At 44.2% G+C, this 18,235-nt stretch overlaps 1 protein-coding gene across 2 annotated transcripts in view; it reads right to left on the bottom strand.

The window, feature by feature from the left end:
- NCKAP5L (NCK associated protein 5 like) overlaps nt 1–18,235 on the bottom strand; it is a 134,339-nt gene that overhangs the window by 28,379 nt on the left and 87,725 nt on the right. For both annotated transcript variants that reach the window (XM_068267704.1, XM_068267703.1), the window contains exons 4-5: nt 10,624–10,692; nt 3,983–4,021 (exon numbers count right to left, since the gene is read on the bottom strand). In XM_068267704.1, the coding sequence (XP_068123805.1) occupies nt 3,983–4,021; nt 10,624–10,692 (108 nt within the window). The remainder of the gene's footprint in view (nt 1–3,982; nt 4,022–10,623; nt 10,693–18,235) is intronic.

Genomic DNA, 18,235 nt, shown 5'->3' with positions numbered 1-18,235 from the left:
ATCTGTCGAAGAAACCGTGAATGCCGTACAGTCTGTTGCCTCCCGGGTGCTCGGGTTCGGCATATAGCGGAAAGAATTGACAGATTATTGGGTGGGGCTGGGGAAGACCCGGCTGTCATGGTACACATTGGCACCAATGACAAAGTTAGTGGGAGATGGAAGGTCCTCAAAAATGATTTTCAGGTACTTGGAGATAAACTTAAAGCAAGGACCTCCAAGGTGGTGTTCTCTGAAATACTGCCAGTGCCACGTGCTACATCTGAGAGACAGAGGGAGCTTAGGGAGTTAAATAAGTGGCTGAGAAATTGGTGTAGGAAGGAAGGGTTTGGGTTCCTGGAGAACTGGGCAGACTTTGCAGTCGGCTACAGGTTCTACAGCAGGGACGGGCTGCACCTTAATGGGGAGGGTGCAGCTGCATTGGGGGAGAAGATGGCTAAACGGTTGGAGGAGATTTTAAACTAGGATCTGGGGGGAGGCGGGAGAATAAAGTCTCAACATATAGACAAGATAAGGTAAAAAGACAGTGGGAGACTAACATTATGGGGGGTGGAGAGGGGGGTGGGGACAGTGTAAAGATTAAGGAGGTTGGTAAAACTTCAAGTAGCCCATTTCAGGTAAACAAAATTGGTAAATGTGGTGGTAAAAATATAAAGTGCATGATAACCAATGCTCGGAGCCTTGCAAATAAAATAGATGAACTAGAGTTCATTCTGAATGACAAAGGCTATGACATTGTGGGAATAACCGAGACATGGATGGATGAAAGTCATGACTGGATAGCCAATTTAAAAGGATACAATGTGTTCAGGAAGGATAGAACAGGGAAAAAAGGTGGAGGGGTTTGTCTCTTTGTTAAGAATTCTTTTACAGCTGTCCTCAACGATGAGATGGAGGAAGATTGCGAAGATGTGGAGTCCGTTTGGGTAAATATTCATGGTGGAAATAAAAGTTGCCAATTGCTTATTGGGGTATGCTACAGACCACCTCATATTAATGAAGCTGCAGAACTGCAATTACTACAGCAAATTGAAAAAGCGGCAAGTAAAAATGAGGTCATAGTTATGGGCGACTTCAACTTTCCAGACATTGACTGGGGTATTGAGGCTACCCATTCTGGTAAAAGCAGCAGATTTCTGGCAGCACTACAGGACAATTACTTGACTCAAATGGTAACGGAACCAACTAGGGGGAATGCGTTACTGGATCTGATCATTTCGAATAGACCAGATAATGTATCAAATGTGCAGGTTCAAGAACATTTGGGAAATAGTGATCACAACATGATAACGTTTGATCTGGTGACTGATAGGCCACGGGGCAGCGGGACCACTAAAACTATGAATTTTAGAAAAGCAAAGTTCAATCAAATTAGGCAGGCACTAAGTTTGGTGAACTGGGATAATGTACTACAAGGGGAGGACACTGAAGGGAAATGGCAAGCTTTTAAACGTATTCTCAATCAATATTGTAGTATGTATATCCCATATGGAAACAAAATGTCTAGGAATAAAAAAAGGCCTCTATGGATGAATAGAAAGGTTAGAGATAAAATGAAGAGGAAAAAGAATGCCTATAAGGTCCTAAAACAGGAGGGGTCCGAGGCTGCACTCAGCAATTACAAGGAGTGCAATAAAAATTGTAAAAAAGAAATTAGGCTAGCAAAGATCGAAGCTGAAAATCAAATCGCTAGGGATATCAAATCTAACCCAAAAAAGTTTTACAAGTACATCAACTCTAAAAAAAGAAAGGTTGACTGTATAGGACTCCTAAAGGATGAAGGTGGAAACTCAATGGTGGATGACCAAGGTAAGGCAGAGTTATTAAATGCTTTCTTTGCTTCTGTCTTTACAAAGGAAACAGCACTGTTGCAAATTACAGAGGCGGAAGAGTCTCAATCTTCTAACTGTAATATTAAATACTTAACGCAGGAAGAAGTAAAGGCAAGACTAAATAAATTAAAAATAGACAAGGCACCTGGCCCGGATGGTATGCATCCTCGGGTCCTAAGGGAATTAAGTTCAGTTATAGATAAACCCCTTTATCTTATCTTTTGTGACTCTCTTGCAACTGGCAGAGTCCCAGTGGATTGGCGTACAGCCCACGTTTTCCCATTATTTAAGAAGGGCAAAAAATCAGATCCAGGAAATTATAGACCTGTAAGCTTAACATCAGTTGTATGCAAACTATTTGAGGGGTTACTAAGAGATACTATACATGACTTCATAGTAGAAAATAATCTTATTTCTCAGCATCAACATGGGTTTACTAAAGACAGGTCCTGTTTGACTAACATGCTCAGCTTTTATGAGGTAGTGAATGCTAATATGGATATTGGGAATGCTGTAGATGTGATATACTTAGACTTTGCTAAGGCCTTCGACACTGTTCCCCACAAAAGTCTGGTGCAAAAGATGAGGATGCAAGGACTGGGGAAGAGTCTGTGTGCTTGGATAGGGAACTGGCTAATGGACAGAAAACAAAGAGTTGTGGTCAATGGATCATACTCAAAATGGGAGACTGTTAGCAGTGGGGTCCCACAGGGGTCTGTACTGGGTCCAGTGCTCTTCAATTTATTTATTAATGACCTAGTGGATACAGTAGTGAGCAATGTTGCTATTTTTGCAGATGATACAAAATTGTGCAGAATCATCAACTCTAAGGAAGATAGTGTTATATTGCAACAGGATCTGGATAGGATGGCTATATGGGCACATACATGGCAGATGAAATTCAATGTTGACAAATGTAAAGTCATGCATTTTGGTCGTACCAATGGTCTAACACCATACAAAATAAATGGGATACAGTTGGGGACATCTAACTTGGAGAAGGACTTAGGAGTACTCATCGACAACAAGTTAAATAATCGTACTCAATGCCAAGCCGCTGCAGCTAAAGCTAACAAAATTTTGGGATGCATTAAAAGGGAAATAAAAACTCGAGATGCTAGCATAATATTGCCCCTGTTTAACTCTCTAGTAAGGCCACATCTGGAATATGGAATTCAGTTCTGGGCACCACATTACAAAAAAGATATTGCAGTTCTAGAGCAGGTGCAGAGACGAGCAACAAAATTGATACGTGGGATGGAAGGTCTCACTTACCAAGAAAGGTTAGATAAACTGGGTTTATTTAGTCTAGAGAAAAGACGCCTTAGAGGAGATCTAATTAACATGTATAAATACATCAGAGGGCAATATAATAGCTTGGCGGATGAGCTTTTTGTCCCTAGGCCTTCTCAAAGGACTAGAGGACATGATCTGCGCATGGAGGAAAAACGTTTTAGCCATTTATTTAGGAAAGGGTTCTTTACAGTAAGAGTGATTAAGATGTGGAATGCATTGCCACAGGAAGTCGTTATGGCAAACTCTATACCTGCATTTAAAGGGGGCTTAGATGCTTTCCTTGCGTTGAATGACATCCATGGCTACAATTACTAGGTAATGCCAATGATGTTGATCCAGGGATTTTATCTGATTGCCATCTGGAGTCGGGAAGGAATTTTTACCTTGTAAGGGTTTTTTCGCCTTCCTCTGGATCAACAGGGATATGTGAGGGAGCAGGCTGGTGTTGTACTTTGTACTGGTTGAACTCGATGGACGTATGTCTTTTTTCAACCAAAGTAACTATGTAACTATGTAAAAAAAGTGCAACACCTGGGACTAGGGGAAACTCATGCAAGCATGACAAGAGTATACAAGCTCCCTGTGTCCCAAGTGTATGCAGGACACGCCACTTTACTTCTGCTTCATTTAACGCCCATGTGAACAATAACGCTCACTTTTCCTGGGAGAATAAAACAGGAATGCTTTGAACACCAAAATCAAAACGATGTTCAATATTGAAGCTTGGCAGCAAGTACAGAATGTCATCTCAATGTCAACTGTTCGTCACTCGGCATCATATATGCGGGTTACAAAATATTTTTAACGTTTTTTATTAGATGAACAACAAAAAACAAAAAACAGGATTCTCTGCTTACCTTCTGATTCAAAAGAGCCTGCACAACATGGTTTGCAACCTAGAAAGCAGAATATCAGCAAAGGTGAGCGAGTCAGAAATATATCACGCTGTAGCAACATAAAGAGATGCCATGCAATAACTCAGTAAACCGTTATTTAGAAGAAAAAAAAAAACAATGGTGGCCATACACATCGATTTTCTCATTCGATTTCTTCTAGATTTGAATCATCTGCTGGGAATCAATTCCTCAAAATGTCAGATCGATCGATTTTTCATTGATTTTGACAAAAAATTGATCAAAAATATCAATGGAACAGGATGGAAAATTTAAAACAATTGGGGGCGGGACAAGAGCATTAGCGGCTCGATGGACTATAGCACTGCACTGAATTGAACAGTGCAACTATGCAGATCGTTCAATTTTTTTTTAATAGATTCCCTGCTGGAATTTTTGGAGCATTGGTGGAAATCTATAAGTGTACGGCCAGCTTTATTCCCCTTTACCTTTTTTCAGTACATTTATTTCCACCACCTCCAAATGAACAGAAAAAGACTGACACAGCAAGGTGGACTATATGGAGGGACTTTGGATGAGAAATTAATTAGCAAATGCACAGTTCCAATTCCAATATGTTACAGAATCTCTTACAGTGCAGTTCCTCAAGCATTACATTGATTAAGAAGGAAAACAATATATTCCAGGCAGAGAGAAAGTGCATACCAGTGTGGAACTTTAAGACTGAAAATTGTATTTGGAACAACTAAGTTACTTACACACCAAATAATCAATGATTTCCAAGAAAGCAGTAAGATGAAATGTACCCTTCATGGCACTTAAAGGAAGCATCAGACATTTAAAAGCACAAAACAATCTACTTACCTGGGGCTTCCTCCTGCCCCTGGCAGCCTATATGTCTTATATAGTTAGAAAGGACCATAGAAAAGAAACAAAAAAGGAAGAGGATCCATGCAAGGTCTTAATGGTACAAAGATCACAAAATGTTTATTGACAAATGCAAAAATTCCATAAAATGTCTCTGGGAGGAACTCCTTATAAATATATAGATTTTTCCAATACAGGAATATAAGAATCGTGCAAGGTACATCTGGTTGGTGCAGATGTCCTGCTTCATACTTCTCTGATGCTCCTGTTATGCATTGTCCACACGTTTAACCATCTGGGCGATTTTAATTACATCGCCCAGGAGGGGGCGCAGCACTTTAAAAAAAAATAAAAAAAAATTTTGTAGATTATGTAGCGAGCCCTGGGCTCGCTACAGGATAGCCGCTGCGCAGCGGCATCCCCCCACCCACTCCGATCGCCTTTGGCGATCAGAGTAAGCAGGAAATCCCATTCAGAACGGGATTTCCTGCTGGGCTTCCCCAGTCGCCATGGCGACGGGGCGGCATGACGTCACCGACGTCATGGACATCGTGACGTTAGAGGGAGTCCCAATCCACCCCTCAGCGCTGCCTGGCACTGATTGGCCAGGCTGCGCAAGGGGTCAGGGAGGGGGCTGTGCGGCACGGCGGGTAGCGGCAGATCGGCGGCGATCGGAAGTTACACGCAGCTAGCAAAGTGCTAGCTGCGTGTAACAAAAAAAAATTACGCAAATCGGCCCACCAGGGTCTGAGAACTCCTCCTGTGCGACATACCCCGAGCTCAGCTCGAGATTATCGCCCAGGAGGTTAACAAGAGAGTGCTTTGTTGCATTCGGCCTGACGAAGGGCTTTGTGTGCCCGAAACGAGCGTGTCGTTGCCTCATTATTGCACTAAGTCTACATTAATCTGTTGATTGTTCTATTCCTGTTTTGGAAAAATCTATATATTTATAAGGAGTTCCTCACAGGGACATTTTATGGAATGTTTGCATTTGTGTCAAAGATTTTGTGATATTTTTTGTACCATTAAGACCTTGCATGGCTCCTCTTTCTTTTTTGTTTTTTTCTATGGTCCTTTCTATCTAGTAGCAAGCGCTACAGTTTTGCAACTTGTAGTGTGAATGGGCCCTGACAGAAACACATTGTTCACCACAACCACTGCTACAAGTTTGACCTTTGAACTGTCTACAACACGTGCTGCCACACCCAGACAGGAATGTAACTGTTTCTTAAATTCTAGTAGAAGCATTAAAAAGACACTGAAGCGAAAAAAAAAATATGATATAGTGAATTGGTTGTGTACTATGAATAATTACTAGAAGATTAGCAGCAAAGAAAATATTCTCATACTTTTATTTTCAGGTATTTAGTGTTTTTTCTAACATTGCATCATTCTATAATATGTGCAGATTACACAACACTCAGCATTCAAAATGAGTCTTTCAGAGCAGTCTGTGAAGTAATGACCTCTCCTCTAGCAGAGGAAAAGTAAATAGTCCAGGAACAGTTGAGATAATAAAAGTCAGATAACAGCCCTCTCCACGACTAACTTAGTCGGAGAGCTTAATGGCTTGTTTGCATAGAGATAACAACTGGAGTTTCTCAACTCTTCCTGTACTGGAAACAATTAGACTGATGTATCTGATCTTAATGTTTTATTTCTTAGCTGTGCTACACATACAAATCATAATATCATTTTTTTTCTCGCTTCAGTGTCTCTTTAACCACTTGCCGACCGCACGCTTATACCGTGCGTCGGCAAAGTGGCAGCTGCAGGACCAGCGACGCAGTACTGAGTCGCCAGCTGCAGGCTGATTAATTAGGAAGCAGACGCTCGCGCGAGCGGCTGCTTCCTGTCAAATCACGGCGGGGGGCTCCGTGAATAGCCTGCGGGCCGCCGATGGCGGCTCGCAGGCTAAATGTAAACACAAGCGGAAATAATTCGCTTTGTTTACATTGTACGGCGCTGCTGCGCAGCAGCGCCGTAAGGCAGATCGGCGATCCCCGGCCAATCAGCGGCCGGGGATCGCCGCCATGTGACAGGGGACGTCCCGTCACTGGCTGCACAGGACGGATAGCGTCCTGTGCAGCCTCGATCGTCGGGGGGGCCAGGTAGGAGAGGGAAGGGGAGGATTTCGCCGCGGAGGGGGGCTTTGAGGTGCCCCCCCCCGCAACACCCAGGCAGGCAGGAGAGATCAGACCCCCCCAGCACATCATCCCCATAGGGGGGAAAAAAGGGGGGCAATCTGATCTCTCTGCCTGCAACCTGATCTGTGCTGGGGGCTGCAGAGCCCACCCAGCACAGATCACTCAAAACAGCGCTGGTCCTTAAGGGGGGGTAAAGGGTGGGTCATCAAGTGGTTAAGAGATTCAGCTTAATCTTTTTTTGAATAAATATTTTATTGAGAAAAAAAAATAAGGAAAACTGTACAAAAATTATTTACAGGACAAATAAAACAAACCTATGTACAGTAAAATGAAAGGAATAATAGTGAGATAGTCTAATGCCTAGTACACACCATACCATTTTCTGTAAGATTTTCCGTAAGATTTACCTGCCAGATGGATAATTTCCAACATGTTGGAAATTATCAAACCATCTATCTGCCTAGCAATTAAGCATTGTTCTACTCAGCAGGAGATAACCAGAAGACAATGCACCAGAGATAATGACCAGTCTCTACCAGTACTTTACAGAAAATAATCTAATAAAAGAAAAGCTTTCAGAAAATCTAACAGAAAAATCTTACAGAAAATTGTATGGTGTGTACTAGGCATAAGACCAGATAATGCTCTGTAAACTATAACAGCACTGACAGCTAAGAGCTGTCAATGGGTTTATGTAGCAGACAGTAGTGCTGTTTTCTAGGCATGGTCAATGAGATGCAATTAAAGAGAACCAGAGATGAAGAAGAAATAGATTTATACATACCTGGGGCTTCCTCCAGCTCCATAAGCCTGGATCGCTCCCATGCCGCCTTTCTCCGCTGCCTCTGTCCGCCGGTACCGGGTCCCGTCATTCGTCCAGTCGACGCAAGCGCAGTGCACACCCTCCCTACTACGCATGCGTACAAAGCCGGAGGGCGCCCCTGTGGATGCGGAAGACTGGTCCAGTCCAGCGGAAGTGACGGGACCCGGTACCGGCGATAGAGGCAGTGGAGGACGGCGGCGTGGGAGCGATCCAGGCTTATGGAGCTGGAGGAAGCCCCAGGTATGTATAACATATTTTTCCATTTTTAATCTTTCCCTCGTCTCTGGTTCCCTTTAAGTCTATGCTGATGCATTCCTAAACTCCAAAGATAACCTTGGTGTGACTTGCAGTTCTCCAGAAAGGTTTAAAAGGAGCCTGAAGAGAGAGGTATATGGAGTTTGCCATATTTATTTCCTTTTAAACAATGCCAGTTGCCTGGCAGTCCTGCTGATCATTCTGCCACCAGTAGTGTCTGAATCACACACCTGAAAAAAGCATGCAGCTAATCTAATTAGATTTGTGTCAGAAACACCTGATCTTCAGAGTTTCAGCAGGATGCCAAGCAACTGGTATGGTTAAATAATAAATATATCAGCATCCTTTTCCCTCTCACTTCAGGTTCCTTTTAAGGTGACTTACTAGCTGTGTTTATTATCCAAACTGTATTTTCTACTGCTAGAATACTTCCACATTGAAGGCATGTAACTGCATTACAGCAGAAATCATGAAATATAATATAATAAACCTGACTCTGAAGGCCAGCTAGAGGCCGTATCGGTTAACTGGACGTAAGAAATCAATTCTGCTTCTGTTTATTCTGAAATTTATTCCAAGCAGCTTTTGTGAGGAGCTGAAAGCTCATTAAAGATTACTTTCAATCAGCTGAGCTACTTGCATTTTTTTGATGCCTCAAATTAATTTCTGCTAGGTACCCTTTTTAGGTTAAGGGTGGTGACCTGGTGTAATCTGCTCGACTTGTAAACTTTTGGATTCTAAATAAAACGAGGGTGGCATGGTGTTCTGCACCAATTCCCTGTAATCCCCCAAATTTTGCATTTGTGAGACCTCAAAATCATGACATATACTGCCTGACAAGATGGTCCCAACCGGTCTCTACTCTCCATAGACATAATTAGGCCCTTGAGGTCAAGGCGTGTCCTCCTGACAATGTTACATGTCCAGTAAGCCTTGTAGTACAGAATCATGCTTGCAGCTAGGCAAGTCAGCATCTTTATATCCCATACTATCCAAATGCATTTGTGCACAATTATCAAGTATTATACACATGGCAAATAAGTGGTCACTTGCAACTGGTGTCCTCTCTTCCATATAGCCCTCTATGCTTTATGAAAAAAAAGTATAGTAACAAACATCTAGAGAGTAATTCTGCAACAGTAAATTTTGATAATTAGAATTACCTCCAGAATGTTTCCATGTCTTAAATAGGTTTGGCCAAAAGCCTTGCACAGAGTTGAGAACCATTTTTAGTACCTATGGCATCTCAATAGCACCTTAAAAATGTATACTAACGGTGTGGCTCATTACGAAAAAAAATACATTCTAACTCTTTACATTTAAATGTTTGTTAGAGACTTTTATTGTGCTACTTCAATGGCCTGCCATCCACAGAAAGAGCAGTCAGCTAAGGATTGCTGTAAGTAATAATAATAATAATAATGGCAGTATTTGTATAGCGCCTTTCTCCTGTCGGACTCAAAGCACTTGTGAGGCAGCCACTAGAGCGCACTCAGTAGGCAGTAGCAGTGTTAAGAGACTTGCCCAAGAAACTCCTTACTGAAATAGGTGCTGGCTTACTGAACAGGCAGAGCAGAGATTTGAACCCAGGTCTCCTGTGTCAGAGGCAGAGCCCTTAACCATTACACTATCCAGCCACTGCTAAGTAGCAGTAGCAATGAGAAAACAAGAGCTTTCATCAGTAGGGGGTGGGGAGAAACTTCAAACAGTTTAGAGGGCCACACATTATCTCCACACCTGCCCCTGGATAAATAAAGGCAGAGAAAAGGAGATGGGGGAAATGGCAGCTCCTACAGCTATTAGAAACCAGGACAAACTGCAGAAAAAGAAAGCTGCTTGGATCACTTTAAGGTCTAACACCTTGCTGCTCACTCAGTAATTTATACAGGTGGGTTACTATTGCCCGAACAGACATTTGGCCAAACCTATTATAGGTCAAGACTAAAAGGCCAAGGTTAAAACCAAGCATGCGCTTTCTGACCATTTTTGGTCATTTCGTATACAGCTTCAACTATTGACATTTCGTAGGCAATATCCCCAAGTTAGATTAATCTGTTATTTAACAATAACGTCATAGGGCAGTCTTGTGTTCAGCTCCAAAGTCCTAAGAGCTATGCGCACAGTTCTGTATATCAAGTCTTATCTTTGGAATACCAAATAAGATTTCTGGCATTCCACATCAGTGACATAATAATTGAAGCCAGCCGTGGGCTGTGAAATATTTGCATTCTCGCAGCTGTCTGTAGCACAGTGTTATTTCAGTGTCTCACTCTCTCATTGAGAGATGGACCAGTGTGTTTCATAGACAGTCTATTGTAAGGATTACCCTCCAGCTGCTTTCAGTGCTGGCCTCGTGTTACATACAGTACCATGACTGGCATTTCCTACCACATAAAATAGTCTAGTAAAACGTATCTTTGCCAGATGCAGAGTATGGTGCTACAGTCACATGGGTGAAACCACTAGACATGGCAATTACTTAATTAAACCATATATACAGTGCAGTAATAGAACAATCCATAAACCATATCTTGTACTATGATCAGACTTACCTCATCAAGACAGCGCTCATAGGTTTCCCTCTGAGTTTCATTGGCCTGGGCAAGAGCAGTGTTTTCAGCCTGCAAAATGTAAATTGTTATAGAATAGTCATTGTACATCTACATTAGCAGATTAAAATTTGTCTGCTCACAGGGGGAGATTTATCAACGCATTACCGACAGTTTTTTCTTCTTAATCTGTTCTAACCAGCAGGGAGAACAGTTCTGCATGATAATAAGAACCTTCTTAAATCCTAGTAATAGTGGCAGTTTAGCGTGGATTTCTAGAGCTGCACTACAGTTAAGAGAAGTGCAAATCCATCAATAAACCGGCGCAGACTCAAGGTGAGTACACACATGCGACTATAGTCGTTTGTAACGATCGTTCCCCGATCTTTACCAACGACGATCGTTACAAAAAACGAACCAACGACTATTAAGGCAAACGACGAACGAGGCAAATCGCTACAAAACAAAGTTCTGTCTCGGCGGATTTTTACCACCGACGATCGTTAGCAAAAGTGGTACATCGTTGGAAACGATCGTTCGTACCAGGCTGGACATGCGTACTTCACTTTTTCTCCAAGGAACTTCACAATTTTATGCGCAGGCGCATTAAGTGCTTTTACGTGGTGTAACGTTCGTTCTAACGATGTGATCGTTACACACTTTTTACAACTAACTTTACTTCGGTCGTTCTTTCGTCAATTAAAAGTTCGTTCGTCGTCCTCAACGAACGATCGTTGTCGCATGTGTGTACGTAGCATAAGAAGTGCTTGAAAGCAGTTCTACAGATGTAGAACTGCAGGCTAGAGACATGATTGCAGAGTGCAGGCTAGACATGATTTGTGTGGTGCTCCTCCCACCTGCTGAATTCCTCCTCCGAGCCTGCTGCTATCAATACGGCAGGTGTGTTGGTTACCTCAGCAACAGCAATTCCCCTCACACACTGCACTGTCTGAGATACCTTCCTAGCTCCTCCTATTAGACAACCGTTTTAGAAGGAATCTGCACTGTCTAATGATTTCTTAAGATGCCTGAGACAGTTCTGTACGGATTTCTAAAAACCTACTAATATTTTGTCTCAGACACTCTTGATAAGTCTGGTCCAGTGTTCCTTAAAGGATACCTGAGCAGTAAAGCTACCTAAAGCAAGCACAGTTCATCCTGGCAGGGCTAGTGCTTCCATAGGAGTCATATTAGGCAAATGCCCAGGGACTTTAAAGTCAGCTGCCAAGACTCCAAGCAGTGGCGTAGCTAAAGAGCTGTGGGCCCCGGTGCAAGTTTTACATGGGGCCCCCCCAAGCACTCTATACATAACAATTAATACGGCGCACCAAAACCTGCCAAGGACAACCCCAGTGTCAGAAGTGCAAGAAGAGGATGGGGAACAGTGTGTTAAGGATTACTACTATTCAAAGCATCTATAGAAGTGATTATTACCAGCACAGGACCAATAGAGAGCTAATACTGTGATAGAGGGTAGACCCTTCGGGGCCCCTCTGGCCCAAGGGCCCCGATGCGGTCGCTACCTCTGCACCCCCTATTGCTACGCCCCTGACTCCAAGTCTCCTAAGTGTATAGTGGTCCCCGTAGCCAAAGCACGATTCACCTATCTGGCCAGCACACTCCTCTGTGTACTCAGTCTGCGTGCTACCAGTCTACCTCCCTGCTGGTCTCATCTTCTGAGTGAGTGGTGGCACGAAAGAGCTGGGTGTGTGGCGAGAACAAAGCCCTTGGACATCGCTCAGCCCAATCAATCCGCCAGGCGGATCTCCGTCCAAGCAATGCCGGGAGCTGCTGTACACACAATGGATTCTCAGTAGAAGTGGATGTTATTATCCGCCTCAGCAGAGATTCATCTGTTGTGTGTACAGGACTATAAGCCGCACACGCGCTAGGTGATTCTTGGTCAGTGCCGCCTCTGTTGAGCATCTAGTGTGTATACAGTGGCTCCTGATGCATTACTGAAGGATCCAGCGAGCTGGATGGTGTCATCCGAGCCCATTGTTCTTCTCCTTACCACTCAATCTCCATCATGCACTGAGCGTCATCCATCTGACTTCTCTATAGCAACAGAATGCATTACTAGCCTGTTAAGCTGCATTAGAGGCACAGGGATAAGAAAAAAAAAATTGTTTTACACATATTGCACACTATGCCATTAGATACTTACATAACGTGTATGCTGAAAAATTTTTCAATAAAAACTATTGTGATAGAAAAAAAAAAAGAAAAAAAAAGACCAGCTGAGGGGATGTACAGCGTACAGACAGTTTTTAAATTGTGCCTGGGGTGTCTGGTGATGCATAGTAGTGACCTACAGTAAAAATTGTTAGCAAAATAATGTCCTTCCATGCAAATTTCCACTGACCGTGGAGGAGAAAGAAACAAAAATACCAGCAACTGTCAATGAGCAGGCAACTGGTTATTACCAAGCAGCCTGAGGCCTGGAACCCACTAGCAGTACATTACTAAGACATTGCTAAACGCTGGGGATTTGAAAAGCTCTTGCTTATTTAATGCTATGGGAGTGATCCCACTTGCCCAATGTGATTTTATAATAATCCCCCATAGCATTGCATTAGCAAGAGCTTTTACAATTCACAAGCGCTTAGAACAGGCTGCTAGTGGGTTTGAGCCCTAAGACATTGGCCAAATGAAATGCTTTCCCTGGCTCATTGTAGATTTGACTGTCTGTTACACGGCTGAAGGTGGAGAATCCACCGCCTGTCAGCTCCTCCCAGGTACCAGCCAGACGCTTGCTAGCACTCAGCATGGGCAGTGCAGAGGCAGCCACCCAGGGGCATAACTAGAGGGGAGCAGCCCCTGCCACAGCGGGGGAAGGTGGGGGAACAGAGATGTGAGGGGGCTCCGGCTACTAACCTTCCCTTCCTCCAATAAATGGGTCCATCCTTCAGATCAGGTGTTTTTTTTTTACCACACTTCTTATGGGTGTGAGGAGCAGTCCACACTAGTTTTATGACCCTTGCCAGATGGACCCCCGGGCTGTGAGTCACCAAAGAGAAGACAAGGGCGGGGTTGTAACAGTGAGGGGACCCATTAAAGTGTTGCTGGCGGGGCCCACGATTTGCAGTTACGCCTCTGCAGCCACCACATTAAGGGCCCGTTTCCACTAGGGCGGTTTCGCCGGCGATTCTGCAGAGTTTCCCCGCACATCATTCGCACGGGGAAACTCTGCCATAGGGGATGACGGCGCCGCAGCGGAATCGCTTGCGGGACCGTTTCGCCCGGAACCCCCCGCAGATTTCGCCACGGAGGCTGCGAATCCCATAGCCGTGCATGGCACGGCTCATGGGATTCGCCTACGATCCCGCCCACCGGCTCAGTGCGGTGTGCGTCTGCGAGACGCACGCCGCACTAGTGGAGACGAGCCCTAAGTCACATCAGAGCACAGCTGCACATCAACACAACAAGATGCTTTTTTACTTGCTGAGAAGGGGTTACAAACGCTGTCATACGCATTTGGCTGCATTAAATTGCAGCCAGATGGCATTCAGTGGCCGGCAGATGGAAGGCTGCCCAACAAGCAAGCAGGTTCCGGTGTGAAAGAAACCACAGGAGACCTTTCGTATTCATCATAAGGAATGTGCACAGATTTGACACTACTTCCTAAGCCAGCTGTGCCCAACCTACGGCCCGAAGTGTCCTGAGGAGAAGGATCGGGGATTGTGTCATAGGTTTACACCGTGTACTCGCTCGTATTCTCCGCAGTAGCGCTGTGATCGTTACAGACTCTCGTCCATCGGTTGCTGCAGGAACCACCCTTCAATAGGAATCAGCTATATTCCTATTGGAAAATATAAGGTAAGACGCCGAGAGCCCAGTATAGTGTAGTATGTACTGTAAATTGGGTATGGAAGGTAAGTATAGGTAGGTTATACTAACAATCAAGGGTTACCGTCCAGGTAACCACTATGAAGGCAGGTGAGGATATTAGACCTGTCCCCACTCAGGATTAAGAAGTCACTCTCTGTAGATCGGGAAAAAGGAAGAATTCCCCACCCCCAGAGGTGGAAACAACTTCAATAGTAGTACAGAGGTGCCAACAGGGTAAAAACAAGATTTCTTTAAAATGGATAAAATGAAGTAGGTAGCGGTGAACTTACCCCTCCAAAACAGACACAAAAAATTGCCGTTTTAAGCAAAAATCAGTTTATTTACATACTTTGAACAAGGTGCACCGCGTTTCGCGGTTTACCCACTTCCTCAGGCAATAAATAGGAGCATATCACCAATGCAGTCCGGTACGTAGCCTGGTGCCTCATATTGGAGAGAGGATCCTGCAGCAACCAATAGGCGAGGGTCTCTATCACATCACTACTGCAGAGAACGCGAGGCGGAGAATACGAGTACGCTGTGTAAACCTATGAAACCTATGACGTAATCCCCGATCCACCTCAGCACGAATTCTTGCTCCACCTCAGCACGAATTCTTGCTTCAGCTCTCCTCATGTGCTCCGGCTCTCCTCTCCCAGATGCTTTGCCGCTTCTCCAGACTCTCATCTCAGGGGACAGTGTGACATCACAACCTACCAGCCGGACAAGTTGTAAAATACAAAAAAAAAAAAAAAAAAAAAAAAACTTTGCTCCACGCTGACCTTCACCCACGGCTAGACCACGGCAACTAATTGAGACCCCAGCTTCTGCTGAATAGTAGGCCACAACTACCCGCAGCTCACACAGCACTTGTGCTGAGTGGGGGCAGGAGAGGTGAGTACACCTCTCCTGCCGCTCACAGCAAATGAAGTATAAGACTCAGAGGTTCTGTATTTCTTACGTGGCATTCAGACTTCAGCAACACCACCTAATTTTCAGTTTATGACCCAAGTATGGATTAATCCCTTGTACATTTGCAAAAAGGCAGTATCATCAACATAAGCCTGCATGCCTGGGGCAGTGTGAAGTCTGAAAATATCATTGGACTCTGTATAGCAGACGTTTGTGCAGAGAAAGGGAGGTTGGTAATACCAATATCTGGAAGAAATCTTAGGACTTCTTATGTAATCCTTTCAAAAAACTCTCCTAATCTTGCCTCTCGTGCTTTTTATCCTGAGCCTACAACTACTTAGCTAGCCATGGCCAACTCTAAACTTTTTCATTTGCGATAAGCGCTCTGCAATCTTTGATCTGAGCTGCAGCCTGAGTCTGGTTTGAGGATTATCAGACAAAACTACGTAATGTTTATACTGGGATATGTTTCTGTAGCTTGATCAGTGAAGTCATTTCTTAGAATTGGACTGGACAGAAGAAAAATGTTCACTTTTTGTTATGCTAGGCACGCACAACGCAATTTTCTGACAAATTTATTGTCACATCGATTATTTCCAACATGTTCTGTCTGATGTCCGATCGATTTTCTATAGAAGTAAACGGAAAAATGATCGGAAAATCATTCGGAAATCGCATATGTTGGAAATAATCTGACAGTATATCTGTCAGAAAATTGCATCGTGTGTGCCTAGCATTAGCAACAAACTAATACTCTGGAGATGGATTACATACTATATACGGCATACTGTCAGATGAGGGAGGGAAAAGGCATTCTAAATAATGCGATGACAGGCAGGGTTTATCCCAACAGCAACAGAAAGTACAGTACCTGTGTTACATAAGCTGAGTACAATCCTTGTAAATAAGCTTAATATTGCCATTCCAAAGCAGACATAAGGGCTACCCCTGCGGGAGCTCTGGAGTGCCAAGGTGCTACCTTGCCAGGGCTATGTGGATGGCATGGACTCACTCGGGCAGAATGCCTCAGGAGCCAAAATGCAATCATGTTAACATATGAGATCTAGGTGGGCACAATGCCCGGAAACAGCTACCTTGATAAGCTTTGTATGACAAGTGCTAACTCCAGTATTTTGATTAAAGTAGGAATATTTTCCTGTAAGTTGTCCAAGCTTTTGAAAGTGCAACTGCAGGAAAATGGTCAGTAAAACACACACCAGCCTCTGGATAGATATAGCTAGGAAGTACAATTGTAAAAAACAGATATTGCAGTGAAACTGATGCTATATTCCAGTCACAACTCTGACCACTATATTCCCCATTTATTGGGGACTTGGGGGTGAAATACTTTTCTTGCACTTATTTGGTGCTGATGCATCTTCTGAGGTACTTTGCATTACTAACATTTCCTCAGCAGGAACAACAATCCACAGCATTGCATGGAATTAAGATTTTATCTTCCAGTATCTGAAAATGCATTTCTGAGAGGTTTTAGCAACAATCTTGATAGTAAAGTGCCTACTTACAGATAACCAGAGATGAAAATAGGAGTAGAGCTGATACTTACCCAGGGCTTCCTCCCGCCCCATAAACATGTATAAGCCCCTCGCCGTCCTCCCGCGGTCTGCCGTTCAGCCCCGGTAACTTGCTCAGTCGCGTCAGTCCGGGTCTACTGCGCATGCACAGTAGGTCAGCACATGCACAGAAGACCAAGACTGGACACGACGGAGCAAGTTACCGGGGCTGATTGCAGCCGAACTGCAGACCATGGGAGGATGGCGAGGGGCTCACACGTGTTTATGGGATAGGAGGAACCCCCAGGTACGTAACGGGTCTACTACTATTTTAATCTCTGAGTCTCTTTAAAGAACAACTGAAGTAAGAAGTACATGGAGGCTGCCATATTTATTACCTTTTAAGCAATACCAGTTTCCTGGCTGTCCTGCTGATCTACTTGGCTGCAGCAGTGTCTAAAACACACCATAAACAAGCATGGAGCTAATCTTGTCAGATCTGACAATAATGTGAGTTATTACCTGATCTACTGCATGCTTGTTCAGGGTCTATGGCTAAAAGTATTAGAGGCAGAGGATCGGCATGATAACCAGGTAACTGGTATTGCTTAAGGAAATAAATATGGCAGCCTGCACATTCCTCTTGCTTCAGTTGTCCTTTAAAGGGTACCCGAAGTGACATGTGACATGATAAGATAGACATGTGTATGTACAGTGCCTAGCACACAAATAACTATGCTGTGTTCCTTTTTTTCTTTCTCTGTCTGAAAGAGTTAAATATCAGGTATGTAAGTGGCTGACTCGGTCCCGTCAGACCCTCACATACACATGTCTATCTCATCATGTCACTTCGGGTATCCTTTAACCTCCTTGGCGGTATGGACGAGCTCAGCTCGTCCATAACCGCCGGAGGGCACCGCTCAGGCCCTACTGGGCCGATTTTCTTAATTTTTTTTTATAAAACACGCAGCTAGCACTTTGCTAGCTGCGTGTTGGTGACGATTGCCGCTGCTCACCACCGATGCGCCACTACCCGCCGCGTTACAGGCCCCCCCCCCCACCAGAGACCCCGTGCGCAGCCTGGCCAATCAGTGCCAGGCATTGCTGAGGGGTGGATCGGGACTCCCTGTGACGTCGATGACATTCAGTTTGTCGCCAAGGCGACGGGGAAGCCCTAAAGGAAATCCTGTTCAGAACGGGATTTCCTTATGGGCATACGCGCCAGCGGCAATCGGAGGGGTGGGAGGGACGCTGCAGGGAGGGGGGGGGGGAGCATGTAGCTAGCGCTAGGCTAGCTACATGATTTAAAAATTAAAAAAAATTAAAAAAATACTGCAGCAGTAAAAAAAGCAGCCACC

Source organism: Hyperolius riggenbachi, chromosome 2 (assembly GCF_040937935.1).
Source record: "Hyperolius riggenbachi isolate aHypRig1 chromosome 2, aHypRig1.pri, whole genome shotgun sequence".
Classification (NCBI taxonomy): domain Eukaryota; kingdom Metazoa; phylum Chordata; class Amphibia; order Anura; family Hyperoliidae; genus Hyperolius; species Hyperolius riggenbachi.
Note: the sequence above shows the minus strand (reverse complement) of the source record. Positions and strands in the feature narration are given on the sequence as shown.